The 18,551-nt window shown below is 39.3% G+C and overlaps 1 protein-coding gene across 6 annotated transcripts in view; it reads left to right on the forward strand.

Annotated features, from left to right (window-relative positions):
* Map3k7cl (MAP3K7 C-terminal like) overlaps nucleotides 1–18,551 on the forward strand; it is a 74,701-nt gene that overhangs the window by 33,189 nt on the left and 22,961 nt on the right. For 2 of the 6 annotated variants that reach the window (XM_013504040.1, XM_013504032.1), the window contains 4 exons: nucleotides 1,940–2,073; nucleotides 2,192–2,320; nucleotides 4,871–4,979; nucleotides 17,685–17,746. In XM_013504040.1, the coding sequence (XP_013359494.1) occupies nucleotides 4,910–4,979; nucleotides 17,685–17,746 (132 nt within the window). In that variant the 5' untranslated portion in view covers nucleotides 1,940–2,073; nucleotides 2,192–2,320; nucleotides 4,871–4,909. The other 4 variants (XM_013504048.1, XM_005375615.1, XM_005375618.1 and 1 more) reach the window with 4 other exon arrangements.

An 18,551-nucleotide genomic window follows, 5' to 3' on the forward strand; every position in this document is an offset into this window, starting at 1 on the left:
TAGGTGTGAAATTCATTTGACAAGTTACAATGGATTATGCAAGTTGATATTATTCACCATAAAATAGCATTAAAACAGTTATGAATATTCCTGGAAACAGTAGGTTTGTAGCTGGGTATGGTGGCACCTACTTCTAATTCCAGCACTCTCAGAGGCTGAGACAAGAGAATTGCAAGTTCAAACCTAGCCCAAGCAATTTAGCAACTTAGTGAGACCCTGTATCAAAATAAGGCAGGGCTGTGGTTGTAGTTAAATGTTAAGGTCCTGGGTTTAAATTGTAGTACTGCAAACAAACACACAAACAAATCCTGGAGATAAATGCGACTGTTTTAATTGTGCGAATCCACGCAACTTTATTGCTGTGTATATAATAACAAATTAGCCTTCCATTCATCTGCTCAAAGAATGATGCTACACCCTTTTGTTAATTTAATATTTTTAAAGTAGTTTTAGGTTTACAGGGAAAAAGTGAGTAAAAACCAGAGTTGGCATATATTTCCTCACCCTTCTTACACATAATTTCTCCTTTCTTAATGTCTTGAATCATTATGGTGGATATGTTACAGTTTATAAGTCAATGTTAATACTTATTAACTAAATACTCTAGATGATGTTAGGGTTCACTCTTTGATTGTAAATTCTGTGGGTTTTTACATATCTGTGATGACATGTATCTCCCATTACAGTGTCCTACAGAATATTTTCACTGCCCTAAAACCCTCTGTACTTTGCTTATTCATTCCTTCCATCTTCCTGAACCCTTGGTAGCCACTGATCTTTTATTCTCTCCATAATTTTACTTTTCCCAGAATGTCACATAGTTGGAATCAGCGTACTGCCTTTGCAGATCCGCTTCTGTGACTCAGTAATATCCACTGAGGATCTTCCAGGTCTTTTTTTCCCAAGGCTTGATAGTACATTTCCTTTCCTCCCTGAATAATATGCCATTTTCTGAATGTACTATAATTACATGTGTATTCACCTATTGAAGGTCATCTTGATTGCTCCATCTTTTGGCAATTACAAATAAAGGTGGTATAAACACCTGGGTGCAGGTTTTCATGTGGACACGAGGTTTTTCAACTAATTTGTGAAACGACCATGGAGTGTGATTGCCCCATCCTATGGTAAGAGTACATTTAGTTTTGTAAAACTGTCAAATTTTCTTCTAAAGGGGCTGTACCACTTTGCATTCCTACTAGGTGTTTCCTGATTTTCTGTTACCCCTCACAAACCTTTGATGTCAGTATTTTGAATCTGACCATTCTAATAGGTGTGTCATTTTATTTTAATGTATAATCCCCTCGTTACCTATGAAGTTGGTCATGTTTTCATAGGCTTGCTGGTCATCTGTCTTCTTTAATGAGGTGACTGGATCGTTTGCTCATTTTTGATTGAGTTGTTTGTTTTCCTGTTGTTGCATTTTAAGACTTATACGTATATTTTAGATATCACTCCTTTATCTGACGTACATTTTGCAAAGATTTTCTTCCAGCCTGTCGCTTGTCTTTGTGTTTGCACATCATTGTTTATTTTTGAGTATTAACTTCAACAGCATGGTCACACTCTTTCTAAACGCTCTTGGCATCCAAGTTTGCAATTGTTACAAAGGTTGAGAAATCCCAATGCTCCAATTATCATTTTATCATTAACTCCTTTTGTGTTTGGCTGCGTTTGTAGACTGGATCAAGTCATCAAGCCCAACACAGGCTCAACCTCAAACCTCACGTTCTTAACAGGGATCATCACTGCTGTCATCTGAGAGCTGGCCCGCAGCCTGTCCAAGTTGGCTAGGTCTGGCTGAGCTTATTGGAGCGGCTGACATTTTTGCTGACTAGTGTCATGCTGTCTTTGCCAGTTTGCTGGAATAGACACAGACACCGATTGGGTCACGCTGAAGACATTCCTGTCTTGTGAAGCAAGTCTGTTTGTATTTTAGGTTTGCCAGGACTAATGAATTAAAACGTTTGGACTCTCCACAACTTGCTGTTTATCAATGCCTCTGACAGGAGGAGGGTTTTCTTTTGCTCTTGCTTTTTCTAGAAACATGACAACATCCTGGCTGCTGGAGAGGTGAGGAAAGGAGAGAAGGGTTGTGGAGGGAAGCGGAACAGGGAGGTCCCGGGGGACGCTGGGGTCTGGGGCAGAGCAGGTAGCAGCGCGCTGCCTGACAGCTGTCCCTGCTCCTCAGCGTGTCAGGGGCTGTTATGCAGCAGGTGCAGCCTGCCCGCTCCCCGAGTCTTTACTCCACAAAGGCAGCGGCTGGCCAAGGCAGCGGCTGGCCCTGGATTACACAAGTGCAGACACTCAACTAAGTGAGGTAAGGCAACAGGTGTGAAAACCGAACTAAGTGCTTGCGGCTCGGCAGTCTAACCACAGCTTCGTTCCAGCCTCCAGCAGAGAGCGGGAAGCAGTAGCCGGTTTCCCAGGTGGTGTGATGAGAAGGCAAGTTGCTTTAAGGGGCTGTTGTGGTCGAATCTTTGTGGAACGCGGAGTCCGCGGTCTCCACACCATCTTTCGGAGGCAGACAGATACTTTCTGTCTTGCTGAGGGACGGGATGTCATTTAACTGTCCTCCCCAATTCCATTTTCTGTAGCTGGAAACTGCACCAGAGAGTTATTTACAAACTCCAGAGGCAAATTCCCACCTTTCCTGCTTTATTCCTTGTTGCAGAAAAGTGTTGGGAGATTTGCTCGAAAAGGCAATGAGCTTTACATCTTTAGATGTTATGATAAAGTGGTTTGGAGCTTGTCTAATGCCAAACAGAAAGACTTTTCTTTTTAGCTGAAGCTTCAGGGAGTTTTGATTCTTTGTTTGGTTAAATTTGAGATGGTCTGTGCTCTCTCTCCAGAAACAGGTGACCAACAAAATGCTTCATTCTAAGCAGAAGAAACTACACGAAGCATGTGATAGTTATAAAATAAACCCTCAGTCAAGTAACAGTGATTTTATATTATCTTTTCTTCAAATGTTTCAAGTTATCATTTCTTTGTAACTGCGAATGACAGAGAGAATGGAGGGCTTACGGATTCATTGGTATTTGTGGTCTTACATGAATGGGCTCAGTATGATCCTAACTGGATGATTAAACTATTGCTAATTTTTCTCCAAAACTATCCTAGGTGTTTAATATGAGCATGTTTTCTTTCCATGTACTGGGTACGATGATTCCAAATGTATGTGTGTATAAATAGATCTCATATGTATATGCATTGGCTTTGGCTCTGTAAGTATTATAAAATAAAATCCAGTGTTCTGGACACTATTTTTGGATACATAAAAGTTATGGGAAAAAGTCAAAAGCCTTGTTATGTATGAGAAAACGTCCTGTTACAAGCAGTTCCCAGAATCTTGCTAAAGATGGCTAAAGGGATTATTTATATTTTGCCATTTTTAGAGACATTTCCCTTAAAATATCATTCAGGTCTTTTGGTTTGCTGTCTAGATGAGGAGATAGATAGTGTAGGGGAAGCAAGATCCAAAATAGAAAAGTTAAATATGTGTGTTTAAATAACAAAGATATCATGTATTTATAATATCTTTTCATGGTTCAGATCCACAACAAATTACCAGATATCTTGGGTAAAGTGTAGAGTGTTTGGGCCGAATTATTTTATGACACAGGAATAGTCATGCATGTTTTTATGTTTCCATCTCCTGTGTAGTGTGTTTTCCCATTAATTCAAAGTTTATTAACAAAATGATAACTTAATAGATAGAATACAATGCCTATGGGATGTTTTAAAGCTTTATCTTTTGCTTTTATCATATACTGTTAAGAAGTAAAGCCATAAGTAAAAATATTTGCTAGATTTATAAGTAGTCAGATATTTCAAGCAAATAATTTTCATGATACCACTGCAGGATATTTTAAAATGGTCTTTGGTATTCTTTTTTTTTTTAATTTTAAAAATAAAAGGAGGAAAATACTAACAGACAGACAACATTTTACAAAATAGCAAAGGATCAGTACAGACATTACAGAGTTACAAACAGAGTGGTAGGGAATTAACAATGCTTGTTTTATTACATATTGATATCCTCAAAGTGGTTTCTCATGAAAACAGATCTAGACATACAAAGCTGATCAACCAAGGACTCATTGACAGTTTCTTTCAGCAAGGAAATACAAGACAGTAGAACAGCCATGTTAACTATCCTGCATATACATACATACAAACTTTCTCCTTCTTTCCCTTCTCTTTTCCCATATCCCAGTTACCCTTTACCTTTGAGTGCTTTCCTATCAATTCACAATGTCTATCATATCTCCTAGTTTAAATTAACTCTTTCAGGCTTTACACTAGAGAAACAATGCGGTGCTTGCACATGTATGTTTGATTTATTTCACTTATGAGTATGGTCTCTAGTTGTGACCACTTACCTATAAAAGCCTTGAGTTTATCTTTCTTTACAGCTGAGTAATATTCCATTATATATGGTATTCTTTAAATGGTCCCATGATATTAATTCTTTTGTCACTCTCAGATTGATAATTTGGCTTTGATTTAGACTTTTGAGCATGAAACGACAGACTAATCCAAAGCTTCCTGATACACTCTTAAAGCTATATCTTTTCTTTTTCCCCCTTCAATTAAAAATAAAACACTACTATATGTAACCTTTAAAGCTGCGACGGACTGGGGAACTGAAAAAGTGAGGTCGGCAGAAATTTTTGCCACATTTCATTCATTCCAGATGTGTATTGCCAAAGTGATTTTTGTCTAAGCCAGAAAAAGATTTTTAAATGGAGCCAGTGAATAATTTTGATGTAGGAAGGTTACTAACTTTCCCTTTGAATTCCTGAAGGCTTCTAAATGGAGACACGATGCTGGGGAAGGTGACAATGGCTTTCTCTTGTCCTTCTAGCTGGAAGACCCAGGAGAAGGCCGGGCCCCAGGTGCCCACATGATCAGCACAGCAAGGGTACCTGCGGATAAGCCAGTACGCATCGCCTTTAGCCTCAATGATGCCTCAGGTACACTGTGCTTTGGGGGAAAGGGCTGCACCCCTCAAATCCCCCCTTCCCACCGTCTTCTCTAATTCCACAGAGGATGTTTAAAATTACATATTGCATGACTCCGTAATAAAGGATATGATATTTCATCATGCATTTAAAATTTTTATTTTATTTTATTTTATTTATTTATTTATTTTTTTGAGACAGGGTCTTGCTATGTAGTTCAGGTTGGCCTTGAACTCATTATGTAACACAGGCTGGCCTCAAACTCAAGCAGATCCTCCTGCCTCAGCCTCCCGAGGGATCATCAGTGCTGGGATCATCAGTCCTCCCTTATCTTGTGTTGGTTATTTTATTCTTGAGTTGGTTGTTTGCTTCTTTTTATGTCTTTTCCTATTTTAACTTTCTTTTACAATGAGATTCATAGAGCTGTAACAATTTCTAAGGATAGCAAAGCATGTCACTGTTAAAACTGCATGAGGAAATGTTTATTGCGAATTGGCAGGTGGTTAGATAATGCCAAAATACCTCTGTACCAGTTTCAGCAGCATTTGTTGAAGCCTAAGTTCAAGCCGCTCGTTCCTCACTGACGCTTCCACACTTCCGGCTAAATAAACACCTTTCAGCAGGAGTGATGAATGGGACAGGTGAGGTGGGGCCCTCTGGAAATAGTAGGGTCTGAGGTGAGGCTGCCATTCTTGGAGCTCTCCGTCATGGCTCCCCTCAGTGACCTCTTAACATACATATCAGGTTGCACCACCTTTGAACAAGGGACCTCATGTGGTGAGAGGTCACAGTGGTGAGGAAAGAAACTCTTGGCTTCCTTCGCCTGGCGTTCGCCATTGCTCCTAGTTTAACGCCATCTGTTAAAATCACATGCTCAAGTACTATTACCATTCAAACCACTTCAGTTCTTTTCAGGACTGGTTTTCACTCACTCTCTCTCTCTCTCTCTCTTTCTTTCTCTTTTTCTCTCTCTCTCCCTCCATCTCTTCCTCCCTCCCTACAGTGCCCATGTTGGGGTGATGACTTAAAAATTAGTGATGGAAAATGAACAAGATCACTCCAAAATAACGTGAAGTAAGGAGCTGGTCTCTGTGTAACTTCTGATGTGACTCAGTTAGTATGGACTTGGAGTTATGACACCAGGAGATTATAGGCGACACACCTACCCTGGAGGTTTCTAGACGGTATAGCCCCCAGAGAGGGGTGTGGTCAAGAGCAGGAAGAGATAAACTCTGGACCTCCATGGTCTACTTACCCACCACTTTTCCCATGACCTGCTATTGTACTATGTCACTGGGGGTCATTTGGGGGTCACTGTGTAAAACAATAGTGAGAAGAAATCATCCACCGGACAAATCGGTTCACCCTCACATAGAAATGCCATTAATTACTCTTCTCCTTCAGAGTAGTTTACCCATATTATTTGTGATCCTCAGATTAACTCTGCAGCACAGGCATGAGAATTCCCTATTTATGGAGGCAAATACTGAGGCTTAGAGACCACACTGTTAGTAAGTATTGAGTGATGATCTAAATTCAGCCTTGGAAATTTAAGGTCCCTTAATTATCCCATCTCACTTCTCTAAATGCAAAAAGAAAAGCCCTTCAAGTTTTCAGTGGGATTTACAGATCCCCAATTTATTGTCAGTGCTCAAGTAGCTACCTCTCAGCAAACACACACACACACACACACACACATACACCCCTGCAATCCAGGGAGAAAGGAAATGAGTACTTTCCTTTCGGCAGCTTGTGTCCTCTATGAGCAGAACAAGTCCCATTATAATGAACAGCTGTACACAATTTTTTTCAGTATATAAACTTTGCTTCTCCCAATGCTACTATGTCATAATTTTTGACCAGACAAATAACTGCACTGTATCAGAAAAGAGCTATCAAGAGGCGAGTCTGGATTTTAAGCAGCATGAATAAACTCTTCCTTGAAGTACAAGATGTACAACTTGTAATTCATTTGCCACTGTCCCTGAACTCACTTGATTTCTGAGTGGGAGCTTTTGTATGTTTTTCATCAGTGAAATTGGACTAATGTTTTGTGGTCTTTTTCTTTTCCCTTTCAAATGCCTCAAGAATGCCCACTTTTGAAATTCATGCTTCTTAATAAGTAGCTTTAAAAAGTGGTTATAATTTATTTTGAGTAATTCTTGCCATCTAGCTGCACAGAATGATGCTTGTGAAGATGTATGAAGAACCTACCAAAGTGACATATTTTTATCTTATGATCCATCTTCGTATCTCTGGAAAGGGCGCTTACCTAAAGAATCTAAGGCAGGAGCTGGGGCTTAGTGTCTCTGGCGTGATTAAAATAATCATCTGAGAGCAGTCATCAAAAACACATGTTCAAAGGTCCCATTTGTGTACATTCTTATCTGCACATCAAGGAAGATCATTGCTTCTTTATGAAAGAAGAGAAAACTTCCACCTGTGCATAGGAACGACATAAATGTAAGATTTCAAGGACAGCCAGGGCACAGAACTCCGGACTTTTCCATGTACGTGAAGTTGTGAGAATGCAAAGAGATGCTTTGCAGATATTTAGGGACACTCCCTCTGAATTCTTGAAGAGCGAGCATGTGGAGTGTCACAGGGAGTAACACTTGCAATCATACAAGCCGTGCATGCCTTTTGAATTCCAGTGCATGTGACCAGCAGACCACACATTTAGGGGCTAAATATCCCAGATTCTCGTAATAAATAAGGAAACTAAGTTAGCCTTTTAGGGCAGTAATTCTGTATTATTGAATTTATTGTTAATGAATAAGCACAGTCCAAGAGAAAATGGAGATAGTTTTGTTTGTGAATGTTAATATGCTCATTTCTTGAGCCTAAATTAGTGCTGATTCTCTCCATTCATATTCTCTCTCTGTCTCTGTCTCTGTCTCTCTCTGTCTCTGTCTCTGTCTCTCTCTCTCAGATAATCTTGAGATGATTTAGTGTAGAAGTTAAGGGTAGGCCTTTGGAATCAGAGAGGCATGATTTCCAGATTCATCTTCATCACCAGTTATATGATCTTGCTTCAGGTCTTGCAGTCTTGCTGGAATTCAGTTTTCCATAAAATGTGTGTAACAGTAGCTCATGGGGTTGCAGTAAGCATGAAATACATTACAGATGAAGCATTTAGCAAATTACCCGACTCAGATTAAGCACTTCTCTTGTTCTTTGATCATGATAACCGAGTGTAGAGTGTTAAGGCAAACGTGTACACTAAACACGTGTGTGTTCCACCTCCATCTCACCCTTCTACTTGATGTCAGCTTAGATTTTGTAGTGCAGCTGATCTGCAGGTATTTAGGGATTTGTTTTTTAGTCAGTAGACTGTGTCTTGCTGCTCCTCTAATCATCAGCTGGCCTTTATTTAGTCCTTTTGTTTCCACCATTCTGCCCAAGGTGGTGAGATGTGCAAAAGAGGGGTGCAGAATAATCCCTCCTACAGGTTTTACGAGGCAAGGAAACTGGAAGAGAAGGCTGTGTCATTCAGAGCAGTTGTTTACAGCTTCTGGGAAGACATGATAACCCAACTGGGATTGAAGGCAGGTAGCCTATAGAAAGGCATCATTTCCAGGCACCAGTTTATAAAAAAGAGTGGTACCTAAGTTTTTAAAACCATTTTTCTTCCTAAATAGCATAGGCAAAATCTCAGAGTCAGGAAGAGCATGTTATATTCAGAAAATACTAAAACTATAGCCATTTGGAATAGAAAAAGTCTGAACTGTGGAATCATCTCATGCCTTGAGCCATGCATTGTGCTGGAGACTTATACTGACCACCCGGACAGAGAGCAGGAGACTGGAGTTACTGAGCTCATCTTAGAAGTTCAGGAAAAGTGTTTATATTTGGTCAGAAGCGAGAGAGTTTCCAAAGTCTGTAAGTAAGGGAGTAACATAATGAAAATGGTACAAATGTTGTGAAATAGGCCTGAATGTACACAGATAGGAGAATGGAAGAGGCTTTTTACATAGTCCAGAGGCAAAGTGATGAGAGCCTGGATTTGAGAATTAAGCGAGATGGCTGGATGTAGAGCACATTCTGAACGAAAGGTTGAAGGAACTTGGTGGCAGGATGGACTTAGTGGGTAGTCGTTCACTGATAGCAAAATAAACCATAAAACTCCAAATAAATTAAGGATATCTAAGGTTTTAAATAAAGGAAGCAAAATTTTGTGCAAAAAATATGGTCATTTAAGGTATAATTACCGTCTTTAGCCCATTAGGACAACACTTCATTAAGTGGTACTTAGCTATTTGTAATTCCTGGAGGCAGAGATGCTTAAATATCCACATGACCTCCAAACCAGGAATTCCATACAGTTAACTTACAGAACTAGAAATTCCAAAGAACTAGCTTCCTATTTCTATAAAAATACACTTAGAAGAGGAATATCCATCCCACTTCTTGGGTTATTAGAGAATCACCAGGCTTTTTTCAGTTAAAGAGAATTTAGAGTTGGGTGGACATGAGGATTTCATAATAATTATTTTATCTAAAAATTCTTTACCTTCATCTATGCTAAAATCCGGCACACTCATGTAAGTTTAGACTTCCCTTTCCTCCTTCTCTTCCTTTCCTTCCTTCCTTCCTTCCTTCCTTCCTTCCTTCCTTCCTTCCTTCCTTCCTTCCTGTAGAGGGTTCTGGTATCAGCACACATTGGTAGCTCTTAACGTTTTTAAAAATTCTTCCAAGCTATTCAAATTTTCCATATCTGGCACAAATTAATCACAGGACATTTGGGTTGAAAAAACTCAGGACTCACTCCACTGGTGTCACTTTTAAATCATACAATTTTCTCTGCAAATATCAAGGTGTTTTGTATGACAGTGGGAATTTTATAGAGTAGCTGAAATAATCAGCTTTTATTTTTATATTTTATTTTATTTTATTTTTTTTTGTTTTTCTCCAGTACCGGGAACCGAACTCACGATGGTGCACTTGCCAGGCAGGCGCTTTGCCGCTGAGCTAAATCCCCAGCCCCAATAATCAGCTTTTAATCTAATTTAAAAAGCTGGGTGCAGTGTGAATGTTTTTTTTGTTGTTGTTGTTTATACATGTAAAACTGGTTCTCTGCAAAACTGTGATGCAGGTGAAGCATCTCTTGTCATTGTCCCCCTCTTTGTGGTTTTCTTACCTTTGCACTATTTGTCCCTCCCTCCTCAGGGCCCAAATGTTTTTGGGACTCCCTTCTCTCTAGATTTCTAATCCTTGTTCTTTCCAAAGACTCTGGAAAACCTCATCTACAACTAAACTTTAAATGCATATCGAGGCTCCCCTTTTTATCTATGTGTGTGTTTGTTTTGTTATTTATTTTGTGTTTCTACTCCATAGGAAATCGAAAGATAAAGTTCCTACTAGAATTTAGACACCAGGCAACTTGGTAAGGATGTTAGGTGGAACCAGGGGCTGAGACAGACATTAGCCTGACCGTGTATTTACAGCCAAGTTGGCATGCAGTGACAGTGGGGTGAGAGGTGGGTGTTTCCTATATCCACATCCCTGCGGGGGCACAGAGCTGAGAACCACACTAGAAAGTTAATTATCAAATACTTATAATATGATATGTAACTATAGCCACTGGGAGTTCATTACTATCAGTGAAGATTCTTTGAGATGCCATGGGATTTACTAATTCAGATCTGTTGGTTAAGGTTCTGCAGACAGGTCAGAAAGGAAGTGAAAGTTTACTGAGTGTCTAGGTGCTTTTATTTGTGTGAGGTTCTCAATTTATTATTGGCCTGACCTATGATAGGTGGCCATGTAGCCATTTTAACGAATGTAGAAATTTGGCTGCAGGAGGTTAGGTAACCTGCCTCAAATGAAGCAGTTCATAAATAGCAGGGAGATTTTAAAGCCAGGCCCTTGGGATGCTGATACTTCATCACACACTGAAAGGTAGGACTCATATGAGAAAAGTGGGATGTTACTGGTAGCAAAGAGCTTCCCAGTGGTTATGGGAGGTGATGGAGACAGGTTACTTCTGGTAAGCTGCACAAGCAAGAAGAAAAGGAGAAATGGATATTTACTTGGTGGTGTGCTGAGTAAAAACTGACAGATTTCCCTTGGTATCTGAAGGCACTGGTTTCAAAAGCAGAGGGTGCTGAAGCGCCATATATAAAATGGCATAGTATTTGCATATAAATTATGCATATCCTCCCACATGCTTTAAGTCATTGGGAGATAACTTGTAACACCTAACACAATGTAAATGCTATGCAAATACTTGTTCTATTGTATCTTTTGGAGAAAAATGATAAGAAAATAATCTGTACATGTTCAGTACAGATATAATGTTTTCTTTCAATATTTTCAATCCATGGTTGTTTGAATCTATAGATGCAAAACATATGAATATAGAGGGCCAATGATCTGTCCAATGGGGTTTCACTAAAGCAGGTGTTTTTTGAAGATTGAGGATAATTTTAAGCTAAGTCAGTCAAAACATTCTGACAAAAGGATAAATCAATGAGGTTCACAAAATGGCAGCTACAGTAATACTGAATAGATGACTGTCTCTGAAAAGTACAAAATATGTCCTTAAACCAAATCACATCTTTATAGAGAAACATCACTTAGTCTATTGGTGCATGATTTTGTTTGCCCGATAATTTTAGGTATGGGTTAGGGTAACACGGTACTTAAGAATCATAAAGATTTGATAATCTTCTAGGTTTTACACCAGATCTCCACCTTTAACCATATCCATTTTTATAGCTCTGCATTTAATTTTATGGCCCTAAAAATCTAATGTATGTTAAAGAATTTATATCTCTAATATTTAATAATCAGGAAATAAAGTTTCAAAAAGCATTTGATGTGGTTTAAAAGTACATGATGCTCTGCCAGGTACATCTAGGATCACAGCACTCAGGAGGCTGAGGCTGGGAGGTCACCATAAGTTCAAGGACACCTTGGGCTACATAGTGAGTTCAGGGCCAACCTAAACTACACAGTGAGATCCCACCTCAAACAGAACAAAACAAAACAAAACAAACAAACATATGATGCTTTAACAAGACCTAAGGATCTAGAAAATTTGTTGGCAACCTTCTATCACATTTTATTTCTAAGAAAAACATATTAATCTCAACTTAGATTTCAAGTGAAACTACTCCGGGCCACTTTTAGGTAAGTTAAATGTTTTACAGTACTTCATATTGAAAGTATTTACATTGATAGGAAAATAAAGTGGGGAACTTTCTTAACTTTAGATTCTGAGGAGAGGAAGTCCATAAAATCTGAGGTTACGGCTGCACTAGAGAAATCCCCCTTAACTGTCAGGAGGAGAAGTAGGGTCAGTGGCTTTGACCTGTACCTGTTTTTTTTTTTTTTTTTTCTTTCGCATTATTCAGGTTGTGAAGGGAAATCCTCAGAACATCTACCACTAAACACAGACAGACACACAGACACACAGACACACACACAACTATTTTATCTCTATGTTACCTTTGGTTTGTATGTAGTAGAAAGACAGAGAAAAGAGACTCAATTGTATTAAGCACATTCTTATTACTGGTTATTTCCTAGGTGCCAGGCTTTCAACTAAGTGTTAGCACGTATCTGCCATTAACAAGTTTCTGAGACACATTAAATCATCTGCCCATTTTGCAGAGGAGAAAATTAATTTTCAAAGAAATTACATCAATTATGCACGTTCTCCAATGAAAAAGTGGCTAACCTAAAATTTATACGCTCATCTGTCCTACAGAATGGTGTAGAGATTGGCTGTATCTTTAGTGGTTAGGAGCTTTTACAGGCGAATACTTCCTGGAAAAGTTTTTGTATGAGCCTCAGCACTGAAGATCCTGCCAAACTTGCTTGTGTTAGTTTATTCTCAGTACCATGCAAGGCAGCCTCCACAACACCAGCACCCAGAGGTCCTTCCGTGGGGAGACTAGCTCTATATTTTATGGTGTTCTGTACAGTATAACATGAAAATGTACAGTAACTTGCTCAGGAGTTAAGAAAATTTGATACTATAGTTGAACATTAAAGCTAGTGTGGGCCCATCAGAATGAAGGGCCCTGTGTGACCACACAGGTCGCATACACAGTCTGCTCTGACTGCAGGAGACAGGTGTAGTCAGAGGATCTGGGGTAGGGCTGCTTCTCGTGCTCCTGTTGGGAGGAGGGTGGACTTGGGATTGTCTTCTCATGGTCCCTTGCTGTGTTTAAGAAATCTTCCTTTTCATGGTTGCTAACTGCAATCCTGTCTTCTACATCTGAGATTCTGTCTTCACATTGGCTCATTCTGCTGCGTATACTTTCAATGGAATTTTTAATCTCCTGGATCTGTGTTTGAATCTGTTTCATGGATTCCATTTCTTTCCTATGTTCAGCATTCAGGATTTCCATCACTTTCCTAAGATTTGCTATTTTTAAAAAAATTCTATATCTGCTTAAGAGTCAGTAAGCATGTCTTTCATTATGGTCACCATCTCTTAGTTATCTGGACAATTATTTCTGATTTGATTTTTTTCTAGAGCCTCCTTCATTTGCTTGTTATGCTGTTATCACTTCAGAGTATCCAGTTGGATGGCTTTTGGATTGTTCTACTGGGCATGTCTTCTGAGTGTGGCTTCTCATTTGCCTGATCCCTGAGGTCCCTTCCTCTATGGGAACCTAAACTCTTTCTAATAAGGATTTAGGATTTATCAGCCTCCACCCCTAGTTAATTCTATGAGATAACTGATCCCAAAGTCTAATCAAGATATTGCCCAATCAAGAGATTGTTGAGAACGGTGGTTCTAAGCAGACCTAGTCTGGCTTTGATGAAGTTTTTATCTCTCTTATACAAAAAGACAAAAGGTTATAACAAGAATGAGGTAATTTTGGAATGTGTCTACAAAGCCACAGTTCTCCAATATAATGGATACTATTTTAACCTAAGATTCTTAAGGTTTTGTTATTAAATATCCTCTCTGTCATAAAGAGGTAGTAGTAGTATATGGAAATTGATTTAGAATCATCATCACCAGTTAAATAAAAGTTGGATGCTGGAATCTAAAGTATGACTCCCAATATTTTGGAAAAATGTACGCTGGTTCATGAAATTCAAGTCTGGGAATCCAAGGCCAGGAGATGAAGAAGAGAAAAGGGGCATGACAGAAAGAGTTCAGGGGTGGGAAACATCCATCAGGCTCACGTGGTCACCGGTTCCAAAGTCTTCAGTGTCTTTTTTCCCTGTTGGGACTCCTGCACCTAGCTTACTTGTTAGAGGACTTGGCCAGATGATTACTGAGCTCCTTTAAACTTCATCTTTCTCCAGTAACTCTGAGTGCATAGCTGACTGCTAGAAAATAGTGAGGATTTGGATTACAGAGTCAATGTGTCCCATTTATTCATGGAGAAACACAGAGGAGAAGCTTAAGGGAATCTGAAAACAGAACAACCACGAAAGCAGCCCAACAGCTGTTTGATGGATGGTGAGACCATCCCTTCATAAAATGTACTATGGTATGTCTTAATGGCTGGGACACCAACAGGAAAGTTCTATCTTAAGAACCATTGGCTTAGTCACATTGTGCTCGCCAAAAAGATAGTGAACATCTGCTATTGAAAACAATCCTCTATAATTCTTTCCTTTATATTTTATCCTGTAAGAAATTCCTTAGGATACATTTTGCTTTGTCCATTAAGCTCACAGTACCATTTTGGAAAAGAAGTTTTCAGACTACTTCCTTAATGCATTAGCAATATGATAAAATGATTGCCAATTTAGCATAGTGTCAGTTCCTGGTTTGCACTGAGAACATAGTAAGTATTTGGTAGGTAAATTTTAATAAAACATATATATACTTGTACTGTTATCTTGTCCTATTATAAACATATCTAGCAACTGCTCTCTCTCTCTTTTTTTTGTTTTAAGAAAAGCTAAATATACTGATGAGGGTGCTCTTGGTATGGCTACTGTACAATCTACTCTGTGTTTCTGGAATTGTCAAAACAAACTTAACTGCTCTCAGGAACTCTGATCCAATATCACTGTCAAAATGTTTTACAACAATTTGGCCAAATGTTTGTGGGACAGCTGTGCTACTAGTCTGTCTGAGTCATTTTCCTTCTTTCCTTTTGGCCCAATCTTGTGATTCATCATTCTGCTTTTAGAATATTTACCTATTTTTAAAACCAGTCAAAGAAGGCAGTCACTGTTTGAAAGTAAACACTCCACACATCAACTTGGTGCAGCTTTGTAAGCAGCTTCGCAAGCCCTGAAATTTCTGGCAGGCAGCGATGCCAGCTAAACCAGATGGCAGTAAGCAGTGAAATGCAGGGCTGGCTCCAGGCTTGGTAGTCTCCTTACATCTGTCTTTGCTTTTCTTGTTTCCACTACCATTTCCTGCTTGGGTTCATCCAGCTGGATCTGTTCTTTAACAAAAGTCTTACTCTCAGTTTGCTTATCTTTAAAACATCTACCATGTGTTTATTTTCATATCAATTAGATTTTTATTTCAATTCGAGAGATCCCGTCTTAAATTTTCACTTGTATAATCATTGTGGTCACATAATATTCCTTGGCATAGTGTGACTATAAATAATGAATAGATTTCTGTCCTGAGCCTCATTCATCCTGGGTCATACCAGATATTTGTTGTTTATGCTTTCATAGGAAATCAAATGGATAAATCCCTGTCCCCTTTCTATAATTATGCAGGAAGGAGTATGACCTCACAGAGCACAAGATAGATTAAGTCTCAGGAAGCACTGAGCTCCGTTCCTGGGTATCTTCTAGAACTCTGGAACGCCTTGTATGCACTTATACTTAACAGAGTAGTCTCTCCTTCCAGGAAGTGCCTGCTTGCCTATGATCATTAGAGGCGGGATGCCAGCATATAATATGTTCCCCTTTACCTGTGCCAAATCTTCCTGGCCTTGAGCCCAAGGAGCTAAACTTATCATGATGTCTAGGTTCTTTGAAATTGTACTGAAGTAAATTAAGTGTACCGCAGACCAAAATCCAATTTTATAAAGCATGAATTTTATAATAAAGGCTACCCCTATAATGGGTCAGAAGCTACAAGTGATTCTTTCTGCTTTTGTCCAGTTCTTTGCAAAGAACAGAGTCAATTTAAAAGGCCACAGTGATTGACTAGAATTTGTCACTTTTGATCTGAGGAGGAAGAGCACATTCAAAGGGCCTGGGGATTGAGCCTTCTGTGACACAAATGTTGAGAAGCATCAGGAATCAGTGCGCATCCACTGACTGGCACAGATACAAGTACAAAATGGATTCAAATTGTCCTTGTTTTAACCACTTTTACATGGGCGTGTTATTAAACTACTTTGACTAAAATATGCCAAATGCTATTAAATGACAAGGCCCTTAAGGTGTTTGACAGAGGTTAATGCTGCCCTTGTTGAAATGATCTTTCTGTTGGTAGCTTCCTGTTTTCAAAGAGATATAATCCCTAAGAGCCAGGAGTGCCTGTGCACTCCATCTTATTTTGTCCTATTAGTGAGGAGGAAGGAAATGTGGTTGCCTCTCCAGAGTTGTAAGATCTGCACATGCAAATTCAATTAATTGAGGATTGCGAACACTTGGAGAAAACCTTGTGTCTGAACTGAAAATGTACACAATGTTTTTCCTGTCATTATTTCTTAAGCAGTACAATCCAACAATTACTTATCTAGAAATTACATTGTATTAGGTATCAGGAGTAATCCAGACATTATTTTAAGTGTATGGAGGGATGAGCTCTAGTGATATGCAAATACTTCTCTATTTTATATAAGGGACCCGAGCATTCTTGCATTTTGGGATTTTGGGGGTTCCTGCAACCACTCCCCCAAGGACATGAAGGCATGCCTGTTCTTGTTTCTTCATTGGATAGGGCGTGTATCACTTCCTTTAGTTCAAAAAGAACTCTAGTCAGTTGATAAGTATAAATATGATTATGCTAATGAGAGTAGAGAAACCACTATCTTTCCTTGCTTTATTAGAATTTACAAATGGCTTTGCTTTTTTTTTTTTTAGTGGGCTTTGGTCTTAGACTTATTCTTTGAGTGTGTTCTTCGTTGTGTTCTCGGAGTCAGGTACTTTGGTAAATGAATTGCCCTGCAGAGCCTGAGTTGGCCTAGAGGGATGGACACTCTGGTCACTAGGGCTGTTCCGAGCACGAGAGCTGTGTTGCCAGTCTATTCCTTGAGAGGTCTGGATTGCTGCCTGTTCCCCACTGTGACCCAGAAAGGGTTCCTAGTGAACTGCCTATTAGTGGCAATTTGTGGTGAGAGCTGAGGATGAAATCATCAAAGCCTGTGATGCTTGTAGTCATTCAGAGAAGAATTAATGCTTCTATTTTTCACTGACATGTTCTTTTGAACTATGGAGGTTGTTCTGGCCACCTCATTAGCACCTTGTTAGAGCACTTTCCTACAGATCATATTTTTTCATTTTGGCTAATGCAACCGTATGGAAAGACAAGCAGCCCTTCTTAATTGGAGAGCTACCAGACTGGACACTTGAGAATTCCAGTTTTTGGTTTCTTTTTGAAAAATTCTGGTCAGGCCTGCTAAGCTCTTCACACTTCTGGATATACAGCTAATGAACAAGGTTGTCTTTTACATGCCATCTGCTCCCGGCTGAAATAATGAAAATAGCAAAAACCTATATGCACAGGTAGTTTCACTATGCGGGTAGAAAGCTGGTCTAGCAGGGTGACTTTCAAGAGACAAAGGTCTGTCTAATGAACCATCATTTTTTTTCACATTTTAGATGATACACCTCCTGAAGACTCCATTCCTTTGGCCTTTCCAGAATTAGACCAGCAACTACAGGTAAGAATTTTCCTCAAGTCTTTCTGCTTTTCCCTTCAGTGTCTCACTGTATAGTTCTTTTGTTTGTTTGTTTGTTTTTTCTGATACAGGGAATCAAACTCATGACCTCCTGCTTGCCAGGCAGGCACTGTGCCACTGAGCTAAATCCCCAGTCCTCCTCACAGTACAGTTCTCAGGAAGTGGTCTAACAACACAGGAACTTCCAGATCATCAATACCTGGTGTTTCTAGAGCTTCAGAGTCAGCCTAAAGCCATCCTGGAAGAACCCTGGTTGTCTAACTATGACACCAGTACATCAAACACTGAGTGTCAGCCGGCTCTAAACCAGGCATTCAGGAACTGGGAAAGGGTGGTCCTTGTCCTCATTTGCAGTTGATATCTGTGGGCCATTGGAATTTTGGCTCTGTTTTGGGTTAATGATTTAATGATAAAAATTCTGCAGAGAAAATTTGTTCCATCTGTCAAGACTGGAATAATTTTCCTTTCTTACTACCTGTCTTTCCCTAGTTCTTTGACCCCTTTGAATGGAATTATTTGGAGTTAACTGTTGTGTGTTTTTTTCTCACACAGTAATGGAATGATTATTGATGTTTTTACTTGTACACGCTTGCAGTACATAATGATTACATTCATCACGGGGAGCTGGTATATGTACGTGACATGTCTTATTTGTTTTTTACTTCCCCATTCCATCCCCTGTCATTCCCGATCTCCATCTCTTGGTCTTTTCTCATTCACAAAAGATCTATCTCCCGGATTCTGATTATCCATCTTTACTTTGCTCTTTAAGTTGTTAATAACTTGG

Source organism: Chinchilla lanigera, unplaced genomic scaffold, assembly GCF_000276665.1.
Source record: "Chinchilla lanigera isolate Chin_1 unplaced genomic scaffold, ChiLan1.0 scaffold00006, whole genome shotgun sequence".
In the NCBI taxonomy this organism is placed as follows: domain Eukaryota; kingdom Metazoa; phylum Chordata; class Mammalia; order Rodentia; family Chinchillidae; genus Chinchilla; species Chinchilla lanigera.